Raw genomic sequence first — 13,873 nt, 5'->3', positions numbered from 1 at the left:
TCTGCTCTCTTCTGGTTGAACATAAGAGTGTGCATCCTCAATAGAAGGAAAAAGAAACTTTATTGATAGCTTGAAACCTGATTTGATCATATATTTGGTTCAAACCGGCCAGAAAATCATCAACCATTTCCTTTTCAACCAATTGTTGAAAGAGAACTGCATCATTAGTACACTTTGCTTAGAGATCCTAATAGTAGTTAATCTCCAATCATATCCCGCTTAGCTCAGAGTAATAATCAATAATAGTCACCTCACCTTGCCTCGTGGCATGAATTTTATTTCGAATTTCAAAGATCTCAGCGTCATTTCCCTTGCGAGAGCAAGTGCACTTAGTCGAATTCCATACCTTCTCAGCAGAATCAAGCAATAAGTATTGTTTGGAAATGCGAGGGTGCATCGTATTTAAAAGCTATGTCATAACTAGAGAATTATCAGAATCCCATTGACTATGAGCGCGTTTGGATTGACTTAAAAAAGTGGCTTCAGTAGAAATAGCTTTTAAGCCAAAAAGCAATAAGTTGAAATTGCCTAGCTTATTGCTTTTGGCTTGTTTTAAGTAGTTTTAAACTTATTTTAAACACTTTAACTTTACCAAACACGGAAAAAAGCTAAAAAGATCTTAAAAGCTGATTTGACCAGCTTAAAAGCCAATCCAAACACCCTCTATAGCTAACATCAGTCACACTCACAACAGGTGCTTTCTTTTCTCCTTAACCAAGCAACTTTCTAGGCTTAATAAAAAGCAAACAAGATCTTGACCAAGCAAGATAAGTACCAGCCCCATCTAATTTTACAACACTTATTTGTGAAAGAGAAGTGTTGTCCCTCGGGTAAGTGTTATCAACTACCTTAGTGTCCCCCATAGTTCAAATAGCACTCCAAATTAGAAAATAAATTTTCTAAAAATCGGAAAGAAACTACCTCAAACTTGTCTCATAGAAGAAGGAAAAAACTGAAGCAAATCACTGTCTTGTCGTAACGAGTAGGTCTGCCTCACCTGAATCCTAGCTTTGGTGATTCGAGAAAGTATGAACCTGACTGGGGTAGGGTCATAACATGCATGCGAACCACAGGGAAAATTATTTTGTCCAAAACTGCCATAACAACTTCTTAAAGTCACCGGAAAAAACTATTTTGAGGGAGGAAACTCGACCTGTTGCTACAAATATGAAACCCCACTGCTGCGAGGGAGAAAAACTCACCGCTAAGGGTAGCAATGGCTTTGATACCATGAAGATTTCAAGAAGAAGAAGAAGACTTCTTGTATTTTTGTGTGTCTTTATGTCCCATGAGAAAGAGAATTTGTACAAAGCTCCTAATGCTAATTAAGGAAATAGAATAAATCTATACAATCAGTCCGACTATCAAATAAAATCAAATCTCCTAAATATGATCAAATCACCTGAAATGATGCTAATCAACAATCTTCTAAATAAATTAAATCTCGTGAAATCATGCTAATCAACAATATATTATTTTCCAAGTAACCTAGTTTTAAAATGTAAGAGCCGCAATGCGCGATGTGTAGGTTAGGCGCATGTCATGGATAAAATAAGAGAGATAAACAATAAATATGATTGGCAAAAAGATATATTAATTGTTTAGGAAATCATTATGAATGAAGTTACTTTTTTCTTGCATTACATATATATATATATCTATAGTTTTTTCTTTGTTGCGCCTTTTTTAAGAGCCCACACTTTAATTGTGCTTTGCGCGTAAAGCCTCGATAGACCTGAGCACTAGTTAACGCTTTTCACCTTTGACAACACTGACGGGCAGCAGATTGATGGTTGTATGCTACCAAAAGTCAATGATTTCTGGTTTGTTTTGGTATTCTCGCATAGTGCCTTTCATGAAGGCATGTATTCTTACTGTTTAGGCTGTTTGGCATTTTCTAATGTACATATTCCTGCTAGCTGGAGTGGAGTTACAATAATATACAGTGAAACTTCTCTATAACAGTCTTATTTGTTCCGGATTTTCTTGGATGTTATAGCGAAATGCTATTATAGAGAGCATATATTATAATGTAGATGAAAATTGGTTCCAAAAAAAACTTGGCTTTTATAGTGAATGGATGTTATATGACGATGCTGTTATAGAGATGTGTGACGGTACATTCTTTTGTTTTGACATCTTTTCCAATTATTACCTGATCAATACTCCGATCAGTAGTTATACCTACAATACTCTCTGATTATTGCAAATGATATTATTACAGATGATCCTCTTTGATTTCCTGTAATGCATGTTTTATATCTTGACTTTTAAGAATTTTGGTAGTAGTTTTTTATTGCATCAAGCCATCTTAGATAATCTGTACACTATAATAATCCTTGATCTGTTCATGCCCAGTGGGGAGAGCGGAGCTGGCAAAACTGAAACAGCAAAGATAGCCATGCAATACTTGGCTGCCCTTGGAGGTGGTAGTGGAATAGAGGATGAGATTCTGAAAACGAATCCGATTTTAGAAGCCTTTGGTAATGCTAAAACTTTAAGAAATGACAACTCAAGTCGATTTGTAAGTGATTTTCTTGTAACTGACCTGGATTTGACTTAGTAATTATTTTTCAAGATTTCTTTTCCTAGCATTTAAGAAATTGTTAAATTTTTGACAGGGGAAACTTATTGAGATTCACTTTAGTGAGACTGGAAAAATATCAGGGGCTAATATTCAAACATGTAAGAACAACATCCTGTATGAGTTCATTAAAATGAAATTTTGACACATAAGTAAAATCTAGTGGCTGATATATTTGTACTTTTCCTTTGACTGCTGATGCGGTTTCTTGATCTTCACAGTTTTACTTGAAAAGGTACTTTTCCTTCCAATTGCCTTGATCGTCAGAAAAATTTATTTATTTTTCTGTAATGCAAACTTAATTATAAGTTTTATGGAACAGTCCAGAGTGGTTCAATGCAGTGAGGGAGAAAGGTCATATCATATATTTTATCAGCTCTGCGCAGGAGCTCCAGGGGCTCTCAAAGGTATGAATGATAAATCTGTAGGAGGGTGAGAATTTCATTGTTTGATCTGTCAATGCACCTGCTCTAGATGTTTTGCCTATAAGATGCGCTGTTCTCTGTTTGATCCCTATTTTTTGGTTGGCACTTCGTGTTCTACAATAACTGTCATAGAAACCGTTAACTACGTATGGATTATCTCCAAATATCTCAAGGGAAATAGTTCACCTTAGCTGAATGCACCATACTATAGCTGGTATGTTGTATCTTGGTGGTGGTGGAGGTTGTAGGCATTATGGCGGGTTTGGTAGCTGATTTGGAATCAGCAAACTTTCGACCAATTCAGTCAAATTCTGCATTGATTTCTTCGTTGCACTTTAATTTCTTCGTTGTCTCGTTCAAGGGCTGTAGTTCTTAATCTTTCAATCTGAAGTTGTTCATCAATGAAGAGGATCCCGAGCTTGTTGTTTTGTTGTCTGCCGACATGATGAACAAGATAACAATTCAAGAATTCAGACCTGGACCGGTGCTCTGATATCAAATTGATGGACTTTCAAGGTTTTGCACCTCTCAAGCACAAAGAAGAGAGAAAGTCAAAAGCACCCTATTAAAGTTTTTCACAAAATTAGCGAAAGCGTTCTTCAAACTCACGTTAGAAGAATATAAGATGAAAAGAAACCTCACCCACACGTTCCTCAATCCCAAAAGATTGCAAGAAGTGTTGAAGAAGCGAAGAAGAGGAAACAAACGAGTCAATCACTTTTTTGAAGCTAATGCTCAAAGAAACTAATCACCAATCTCTTTTTTCAGTATATTGAGTCCTTTAAAATTTTTTACTTTCTACTGATGATGTCAGATTGATACTCTGCATTTCGGTTTCCCCGTCCTCCTTCGGTCTTTTCCTGCAAAATCTGTATGTGCTTGAATGAGGATCGAAGTTTAGCACATGATAATGCTAATGCAGCTTCATATCAATATATGAGAGGTTTTGGACGAGAATTGCATATAGCAAAGCAACTATAATACAACAAAAATGGAAGTTGGACTGAATGATAGTATGTGTTTGATTTATAGTTTTTGCTGATCGTTGCTATGCTTAATATAACTTAAAAATGAGTACTTTGATTTGGAATTAAAAATTATTACTATATTTGTCGGACACTTAGGTCTTTTTCCTTTTCTCTTTGTACCTCATCTGCAGAGAAATTAAATTTGAAGGATGTAAGCGAGTATAACTACCTGAGACAAAGCAATTGCTACTCAATTTCTGGGGTTGATGATGCTGAACAATTTCGTATTGTAATGGTAATATTCTTCTCGTCTTGCACTCAAGTTTGATCCTTATTCCACGAAAAAATAATTTCACCTTTTATCTTTAGTCTATTTGACTTCCGATCTTGTTTGTTTCTTAAAACTTGTGAAGCTAAATATGGTGTATTGTTTTAGGAAGCACTCGATGTTGTTCATATTAGCAAGGAGGATCAAGAGAGTGTTTTTTCGATGCTAGCTGCAGTGCTATGGCTTGGAAATATCTCTTTTACATCTGTGGACAATGAAAACCATGCTGAACCAGTTGTGGATGAAGGTAATATTGAAAGTGAAAAGATAATCACTTCAGCTATTTGTGGCCCTTCCAACTCCTAGTAGGCAGTAGTTTATTTCTCCTTTTTTTGATGGTCTGTTAGGACTAGGTTGCAACCGATATCCTTCTGTTGCTCTTTCTTACTCTCAGTTGGACACCTTCCTTTCCTCTCTTTGATATATAAGACTTTGGTTGACTCAATTGAATTTTATAGTTAACTACGGGACATATAGGAAAAGTTCAATAATTTGATAAAGCAATGTCACATAACATGCTCTTTTGATGTAATGTAGCCATGTGATATTATACCAAATTTTAGACTTTACTTAACCACTTCAGAGTCCTTAAGAAAAGGCATTATTTACTACTGCCTTCCTCAACTTACATCAAACACTAGTTTTCAACTTCTATCTGGACTGCCAATTGCAGAGAATGTCCAGTTCCATGTTAGTAAAAAGAGGAGGGTTGCAGTAGGTTGAAAACTAGCTTAAAGAATATCAAATTATGATGAATTGATAATTCACCATAATAAATGGATATGGAGTACAGAGGAGAGCTCAATGATCTACAATCTGGCGGGATCAATCCGGCTAGTTAAGAACATAGGACAATGAAAGAAAAATAAAGAATCTGTACATTTGACCCAAAACCTTAAGCCTTTTGGTGGAATGGTCCACTACCTTTACAAACCTCATTGGGTGCCTTTTTGCACCCGGTGTTGAACACCATATAACTCAACCTTCTACTTGTGGAATCGGTTCATGGGTTTGCACATGGATTTGAATGCTGACTCATGAGTATGAGAATGGCTTACCAAAAAGTTGGTTCTGATATCATGTGAAAGAAACTAAGTGTCCCTCCAAGAACACAACAAGTGGATTTGCACATTACTCGATTTTTTATGTGTTCTTTTATACCTATGTGGGACCTGTAACTTGACAAAAGGATTTGTACGAGCGATGCCAAACAGTGACTTATTTAGTTGTTGTTACACTTACATTAGGTCCGACATTTAGGAGTCTTTCTAGACTAATTAAAAGCTTTGTATGTGGGGTAGGCCTAACAACTAGTGGCATAATTAGAGTAGAATGGCTAAAGAAGTTTCATGTAGCTCCAACTAATTTGAGATTAAGACGTTGATTTGTATTGTATATCAAACTAAAGTATCTTAGGAGAATCTTCTTATTTTCTACAGTTAAAACTGACTAGTTTTCCAAGAAACTACATTGTTTTCATGCTTTGTTGTTGACTCTTTGATGTTATTATTTGATGTCTAATTCTGTAGGCCTAATAACCGTTTCAACTTTAATCGGGTGTGGTGTGGAAGAGCTAAAGCTAGCTTTATCAACTCGAAAAATGAGAGTAAGAAATGATGATATTGTCCAAAAGCTAACACTATCTCAGGTAATGATTTAGTATATGACAATACTGAAAGCTTGTTAGTTACGTTTGACCAATGGACCATTTAAGAAGTCCTTGAAGAATAACTGATCGTTCTCTCTATTTGTTAGGCTACTGACACAAGAGATGCATTGGCAAAATCAATCTATTCTTGTCTATTTGACTGGCTCGTTGAACAAATAAATAAGTCACTTGCAGTCGGCAAACGTCGAACTGGAAGATCTATCAGCATTCTTGATATCTATGGTTTTGAATCCTTCGAGGTATTGTGGTTTATAATGCTTTATTCATTCATGTTTCTTTTATTTTCTAATTATGTTGACCTTGATTTCCTTCCCAGAGGAATAGCTTTGAGCAGTTCTGCATTAATTATGCCAATGAGAGGTTGCAACAACACTTTAACCGTCACTTGTTCAAGTTGGAACAAGAGGTGATGATCCCTTTGCTTAATCCTATTAGAAACTGATGCATTGGTTGAATATATTTGCACCTGACTTTCAGGCTTTCTAGCTCTTGATACCTGTTAAATATAGTATCTTCACTTAGGTCATGTCATTGTTTGTTTTCTTCCTCCTGCTCAATGATGCTGATTGAGTCTGTGCAACCATGGATAGAATGCAAAGGCTTTGCTTCAGGGTAAAAAATGTGTAAGAACAACGGAGAACATGTAGCATCCCCGAACTCTCGGCCTAATTAGTGGGAAAAAGAGAAGGTTCTGCGGTAGCTATATCTTTGACTTAATGTCAAAAATCAAAATTACTAGAGATTGCAGATTTCTTGAATTCTTTGGTTTTGTTAGGTTTGTACCTAAGACTTATAACTATGGATGCCATTTAAGCTTGTTGTTGGGAGGAAGGGGGGGGGGGGATGGAGTAGGGATGGGGTTCTGTTAACTTTGGTTGGATAAGGCGGATTTCCTAATATTTGCCATTATCATATGCTAGAGATATTTCCATTGATCTGACCATAGTGTATTAGTAAATTTCTGTTCCTAATATATGCCTATTTTGACATGTGAGACTTCATATGGTGAGTTATTAGATAAAATAGTTTCATAAACTATACTTATTTTTATAGCCTGAGACCATGTACTACCAATTTAGAATCCAGTGCCATGCATGGTAAGCATTTTCACTATTTCTCAAACATCTAAATACTTTAGAATAAACATACTGCTTTCTAGTTCCACTTTCTAAGCAGATGCTGACAACAGATTTCTTTTTTAATTACATGATGCACATTTTCAACATCTTTTTAATAAATGTCCCAAGAGGAATTACGTCAGCAACGTGACAGAGTGAATAGAAGTTAAGGTACGAATATAAGCCTGACTGAGCACGAATCAGCCTCTCAGAAGTCATACCAAGAAATCCTTTTTCTCTTCCACAATGGTGCTGCTTCCTAATTATTAAAATATCTGTCCGCTATTCCGTCCATTAAGAGGTGTTTCAGTGGCAGCTTTCTGTTAGTGGACAGAATGAAAGATGGTAATTCACTTGGGCAAAGTTAAGCTAATTGAGTTTTACAAAATGATGGGAAAGAAGTTTATTTTCAATTTTAAAAAGCACAATCTTTATTGATATTGGCTATGGAGTTGGAATCTTTTTCTTCATGGTTTTTTTTATTATTTTGAATACAAGTATAGTAGACTTTACTCGCCTAGGTATCTTGAGTAGGTGAACAGTGTGAAGGTGGTTTCGATTTCATCCATCTTCCATCTTTATCTTGTTATCACTTCGCAGGAGGAAGCTTTAGTTCTAGTGTTGTTTTGCATAATTAGAGATTGTGAATCTTAATTATCTGAAGGAGGGTGTGAGAAAATAAGATTAGGGAAGAAATATATCAAAGACTTTATGAGTTGATGAATACAAGTCTCACCTATTATAGGTGTTAGATACAAGACGTGATATTTGTCTAATGTTGGATGATATCTTACGCAAGAACTTATTTCATCCTTTTTAGTGACACTGAATATTCAGACCATTGTAAAAAATAAAATTTTTAACACCTCTTGTAGATTTTTGAGAAGAAGAAAGGCTTCTTGTATTTCTGTGTATTTCTTACATCCCTCAGCAAAGTTATTTATACACCAAGTCATATAACTATTTTAGGAAGGAAAATAAATTACAATCAATCAGAATAAAATCAAATCTCAATCAGAATCAAATCTTTCTCAATCAGAATCAAATCTTTTCTAATAATTAGGTCAATCAACACTCCCCCTCAAGTTGGTTCTAAGATGTCGCACATGCCCAACTTGCAAACTTGTGTATGAAAAGTCTGTTTGTTAAGACCGTTGGTAAACACATCAGCTAACTCTTTTTCCGACGGCACATGAAACGAACTCAAGGCAGTTGTAATTTTTTCTTTGATGAAGTGTCGATCAATTTCCACATGCTTTGTTTTGGTCATGCTGGACTGGATTATGAGCTATACTGATGGCAACCTTATTGTCATAGTACAATGAAAGTTTTCCTTTTTCAGATAGCCTCAATTCCTCTAGTAGCTTTTGTAGCCAAAGCAGTTCGCAAACACCCTGGGCCATAGCTCTATATTCTGCCTCCGCACTTGATCTAGCAACTGCATTCTGCTTCTTGCTTCTCCAAGTAACTAGGTTTCCTCCTAAGAGCGTACAGTAATCGGATGTAGATCTTATATCATCCAGAGATCCAACCTAATCCGCGTCTGTAAAGGCTTCTATTTGGAGGTGATCATGTTGGAGAAAAGTACACCTTTCCCTGGAGCAGACTTCAGATACCCCAAAAATGTGAAAGACAACTTGCATATGAGGATCTCGGGGATCATGCATGAACTGACTCACCAGGCTAACTAAATAGCCTATGTCTGGTCTAGTGTGGGAGAGATAAACGAGTCTTCCAACCGACGTCTGATATTTCTCCTCATCAACTGTTTCTCCAACTCCTCTTTGTAGCTTGTGATTGCTTTCAATGAGCGATTCTGCGGGTCTGCAACCTTTCATACCAGTTTCTTTCAAGAGATCCAGAATATACTTCCTTTGAGAAATAAAAATTCCTCTTTTTGATCTAGCAACCTCAATTCCCAAGAAGTACTGCAATTTTCCTAGATCCTTGATCTCAAATTCATGTGCTAACAACTTCTTCAATCGGGCCATCTTTTCTTTGTCATCTCATGTCATCACTATGTCATCAACATAAACTATGAGAAGAGTGAGTTTACCCATGCGATGACTTATAAAAAGGGTGTGATCAGCTTTGTTCGTAACCAAAGGAGATCATTGCCTTGCAGAATTTGTCTAACCAAGCTGTGGGGATTGCTTTAGTCCTACAAGGCTTTTCAATCTGCATATCTTTCCTCGACTCTGTGCAATATCAAATCCAGGAGGAATCTTTCTGTGTTGGGGAATACCCAATGAAAACACACTTTATAGCTCTAGGATCAAGTTTTCCAGAATTTCTAGTGTAGGGCTCGGATTCTCGAAAAGTAACATCCATGCTAACAAAAGATCTCCTAGAGGGAGGATGATAACATTTGTAACCTTTCTGTGTTGGGGAATACCCAATGAAAACACACTTCATAGCTGTAGGATCAAGTTTTCCAGAATTTCTTGTGTGGACAAAGCAAACATACCCAAACACCTTAGGAGGAATAGTATATTCATTCTTACCCTTTAAAGCTTCAGAGGACTTTGAAAAAGTGGCATTCTGTTGATGAGATAGGCCGCCACTAGAATAGCATCCCCCAATAAGGTTTTGGTGGATGCATGTTGAACATAAGAGATCGTGCTACTTCTAGCAAATGCCTCTTTTTTCTTTCAGCGACCTCATTTTGTGCACTATTGTAAGGACAACTAGTCTGATGGACTATCCCATTGGACTCCAAAATAAGCACGAAATCTTTTATCCATGTATTCGCTGCCATTGTCAGTTCTCAAGATTTTTGTTTTGGCATCAAACTGAGTACAAATCATCTTATTAAATGACCGAGAACAAGAGAAAACTTCACTTTTGGCTTTTAACAAATATAATCAAGTCATCCTAGTGCAGCAATCAATGAAAGTAACAAACCATCAACTACTGGTTAAAGAAACAGTTTGGGTAGGACCCCATACATCAGAATGAATAATCATAGAAGGAGTTGTGCTTCTATTATCACTCACTTGATAAGTGTTTCTAGTATGCTTGGCCTATTCACACGCATCACATAACAAAGATTCAAATTGAGTCCTCGGAAATATATTCGGATATAACCTCTTCAAAACAAAGAATGATGGGTGTCCTAACCGTATGCCAGACCCTGAGTCTAAAGGTATCAGTACACATTACTTTCCCCCGACTCCACTTGTTCCTAGTGTTCTAAAATAGTCCTTTATTTTAGTCTTAACGAAAAAAGACGTGAGACTACACTGGGTTTGTTGTTTATTTGAAAACATTGAAAGTATAATGCCAAGAAGCATGTTTAAGTTGGCGAAAACTCTCTGGCCCCTCGAATCTCGCCATATCTGTTTTCTGGGTCTTAGGAGTTGCTATCTTTATCGGTCTCATGTTGCTCTTCTTTGTTTTGGCTTTGACAATGTTACTTCCGGTCTACCATCTTATGCAATGTTCATGACCAAGCTTTCAGCATTTCGTCACCCTGTCTAAAAGAGATTTCAAAAAGAAGCCCAAGTTTTTTAATTCTTCCCACCTCATTTCCTTCGACCCTGACAATTTAGTAGTTTCTGTCGTGTAAAGGGTAGGATGGACATAGCTGTAGTTTGATGCTGACTTGTTCTTTTTTTTTTTCTTTTCAAAATGAGTACTCATAACAGTATCCCTATCATATTATTCCATTTCTAAATTTGATTTCTCTTCCTGAGGTGAGCAATCTCCTATCTTCCTGAACACCCTTTATCCGAATTCACTTTCTCTTTTGCATCATATGATATCCACCTTTGTTTCAATACAGATACAAAAATGTTTTCTTCTCTCGTTTTCTACATTATATTTATCCCAAAAGAAGTTCTTACACAGAATAATTAAAGCATTGCCATGTTCACCAAATACTAGTGAGAACAGTGATGCTGTTATGAATGAGAGAATTGATATCAACCTCCTTTTTGAATCTCAGCATGACCCTTCAACTTCAATTATTTATTTGGTGGATATTTTCTTGTGAGTCTTCTCTTGGTATAATCACAATTGACTAGGTTAGCAGAAGCAGACCCTTTTAATGGTTTACAGAAAGTTTTTAGGGAGAATGGCTGTGTGACTTATACTTTCTCCTGTTTGGTTTGGAATGTAATTTGTGACAGAAAATGTCATTATTGCTTGAAAAAGGGTATGATCAATTTTATTATTGTTGTTGGTTACATTTATTTGTCTTAGTACTATTTTAATGTACTAAACGATTATACAATAAGTTTGCTCCAAACATTTTAATTTCACAGCATTTCTCAAATAGTAGTTATAATTATTGTAATTGTAATTGTCACACCAACATGCTGGCTTCAAGGGGGTTGGTTTTGATTTGATTCTGGCTGTCTGGGGTTGATTTTGTACATTTGCCTCTACTTACTAAAGGCTTATTTAGCATGTTGCTTAAACATTTATAACAAAAATACTGTTTTGCCGATCCATTAGCTGCTTAAGAAGTCTCAAAGGTTATGGTGTTAAACTAGTAGCCTGTTTGGCCAAGCTTTTAGAAGGAAAAAAGTGCTTTTGAGGAGAATCAGTAGCAGTTTCTGAGAAGCAGAAAAAAGTAACTTCCTCCGAAAGCACTTTTCTGAGAAGCACTTTTGAGAAAAATACAGTTAGAAGCAGATTTTAAAAGCTTGACCAAACACTAATTACTGCTCAAAAGTGCTTTTCAAATTAATTTGCTAGACACAAACTGCTTATCACCAAAAGTACTTTTGAGAAAAATACTTTTCAAAATAAGCTGATTTTAGAAGCTTGGCCAAACAAGCTATAAATACTGTTTGATAATCTACCACAGAATTAGGTGGCAGCAGTTTGTACTCTTAACATGCATGACCACTGCATTTGCCAATTAGGCAACTTAAAGGATACTTCCAGGAGCTTTAGTTTGTTTTATTTGTATATTACCATATTTAACTCTTCATTAACAGCTGACTGTCTTTCCAGGAGTATATTCAAGATGGCATTGATTGGACAAAAGTTGATTTTGACGACAACCAAGAATGTCTAAATCTGTTTGAGAAGGTTTGTATGTTTAGTCTCTTAAATAAATCTAACTCAGTCCTAGCCATTTATACTGTTTTCTTTCACTTTTTCTTTAGTTAATTTTAGGAGTTTATGTATTCATGGCTCTCATAAAACAGAAGTGGTCACATTCGTTTAAAGCATGTTTTTCCCTAAGTCTTGTTCTGGTATTACATTAGCCTGAAATATGTAGTAAGTGAATTTCGCTTATAGAGGAACCAAATCGCCACAATGGAGGTCTTCCATGTCTAGTGTTTCTTGAAGTATATATCTGGTTTAGCATACTGAAACTTCTCTTTTCTCTTTTATGCAGAAACCACTGGGTTTGTTATCTCTGTTAGACGAGGAGTCGACCTTTCCTAATGGCACAGACATGTCATTTGCCAACAAACTCAAGCAGCATCTAAATTCTAATCTTTGTTTCAGAGGTGAACGGGGGAAGGCTTTTACAGTATGCCATTATGCAGGGGAGGTATGCTTGTTTATGACCTACTTGTTTTGTCCCATTTCACGCGCTATCTAATGTAGTGACGTGAATGGCTTGTTTATGCTGTTTCCTTATTTTCTATCAGGGAAATGTAACAATTCCTTTGTTACCAGGTTACTTATGATACAACTGGATTTCTTGAGAAGAATCGTGATTTACTGCACTCCAATTCAATTCAGCTTCTATCTTCTTGCAAGTACCACCTTCCTCAAACGTTTGCATCATATATGCTTGCTCAATCTGAAAAGCCTGTTGTTGGCCCATTGTACAAATCTGGTGGAGCAGACTCCCAAAAATTAAGCGTTTCCACCAAATTCAAGGTATTTTTACATATAGAAAACTTTTTTCTATCTAAAAGAAAAGATAAAACTTCCGTTTCCATTTCTTCTGAAAGTCAGGTTATTTGAAATCCAATAACATGCTGATATGGTCCAAATGCTACCGTCAAAACAAAAAGAAAGGGGGATATGGAGAAATTGGTAGATGCTACAGACTTAATTGGATTAAGCTTTGGTATGGAAATGTACTAAGTGATCACTTTCAAATTCAGAGAAACCCTGGAATTAACAAAAATAGGCAATCGTGAGCCAAATCATGTTTCTGAAAATAATAAGGGTTCAAACAAAAGAAAAAGGATAGATGCAGACTCAATGGATTTTTCTAATGAATGGAGTTAAATGCGTTGGTAGAGGAATCTTATACATCGATCTTCAGAAAGAAAAAGAACCTTTTCTTAAGTTTTCCAGGGGGAGTCGTGTTATTTATAGCAAATTTGGCTTCCCCCAAAACTAGGTGATCAAAATTGTGTCAAATGCAGCTTTTCCTGCTTATCACTCTGCATAGACCTTTGCTTTTAGGCCGTATATATTAGCTAAGAAGCAGAAAGTGGAAGAAGAAAAAAGAAAAAAGCGAGTGTAAAAGAATCATAAACGCAGTGTATTGTTGCTGTATAACCCTCTAGATTCCTTCCTATATATGGTCTACAAGTAAAATCACAGTCAAAATATAGTTAAGGCTTTGCTAAGCATGCTTTATACATTACGGTTAGTATTTAGATTAACAAAATTTTTTTGGTTGATTTATTGAAACTTAAGAGTAATATTCAGCCATCATATAATCTGGATAAACTTATTGGAGGACTGGTGGTTTAAATTTATGATATCACAAAAAATTATTCCTCGTTATAAAAAAAATGATATGACAAAAAATAATTATTGTTTGACTGTAGCGATTGATGTAGAATTTGTTGGGGGG

General features: G+C 36.0%; 1 protein-coding gene across 1 annotated transcript in view; it reads left to right on the top strand.

Annotated features, from left to right (window-relative positions):
* LOC109244221 (myosin-1-like) overlaps positions 1-13,873 on the top strand; it is a 32,125-nt gene that overhangs the window by 14,770 nt on the left and 3,482 nt on the right. The window contains exons 6-17 of the mRNA XM_019411277.1: positions 2,359-2,524; positions 2,622-2,685; positions 2,806-2,819; positions 2,907-2,991; positions 4,169-4,272; positions 4,414-4,552; positions 5,835-5,953; positions 6,061-6,213; positions 6,291-6,380; positions 12,055-12,132; positions 12,446-12,604; positions 12,733-12,939. Of these exons, the coding sequence (XP_019266822.1) occupies positions 2,359-2,524; positions 2,622-2,685; positions 2,806-2,819; positions 2,907-2,991; positions 4,169-4,272; positions 4,414-4,552; positions 5,835-5,953; positions 6,061-6,213; positions 6,291-6,380; positions 12,055-12,132; positions 12,446-12,604; positions 12,733-12,939 (1,378 nt within the window). The remainder of the gene's footprint in view (positions 1-2,358; positions 2,525-2,621; positions 2,686-2,805; positions 2,820-2,906; positions 2,992-4,168; positions 4,273-4,413; positions 4,553-5,834; positions 5,954-6,060; positions 6,214-6,290; positions 6,381-12,054; positions 12,133-12,445; positions 12,605-12,732; positions 12,940-13,873) is intronic.

Source organism: Nicotiana attenuata, unplaced genomic scaffold, assembly GCF_001879085.1.
Source record: "Nicotiana attenuata strain UT unplaced genomic scaffold, NIATTr2, whole genome shotgun sequence".
Taxonomy (NCBI): domain Eukaryota; kingdom Viridiplantae; phylum Streptophyta; class Magnoliopsida; order Solanales; family Solanaceae; genus Nicotiana; species Nicotiana attenuata.
Note: the sequence above shows the minus strand (reverse complement) of the source record. Positions and strands in the feature narration are given on the sequence as shown.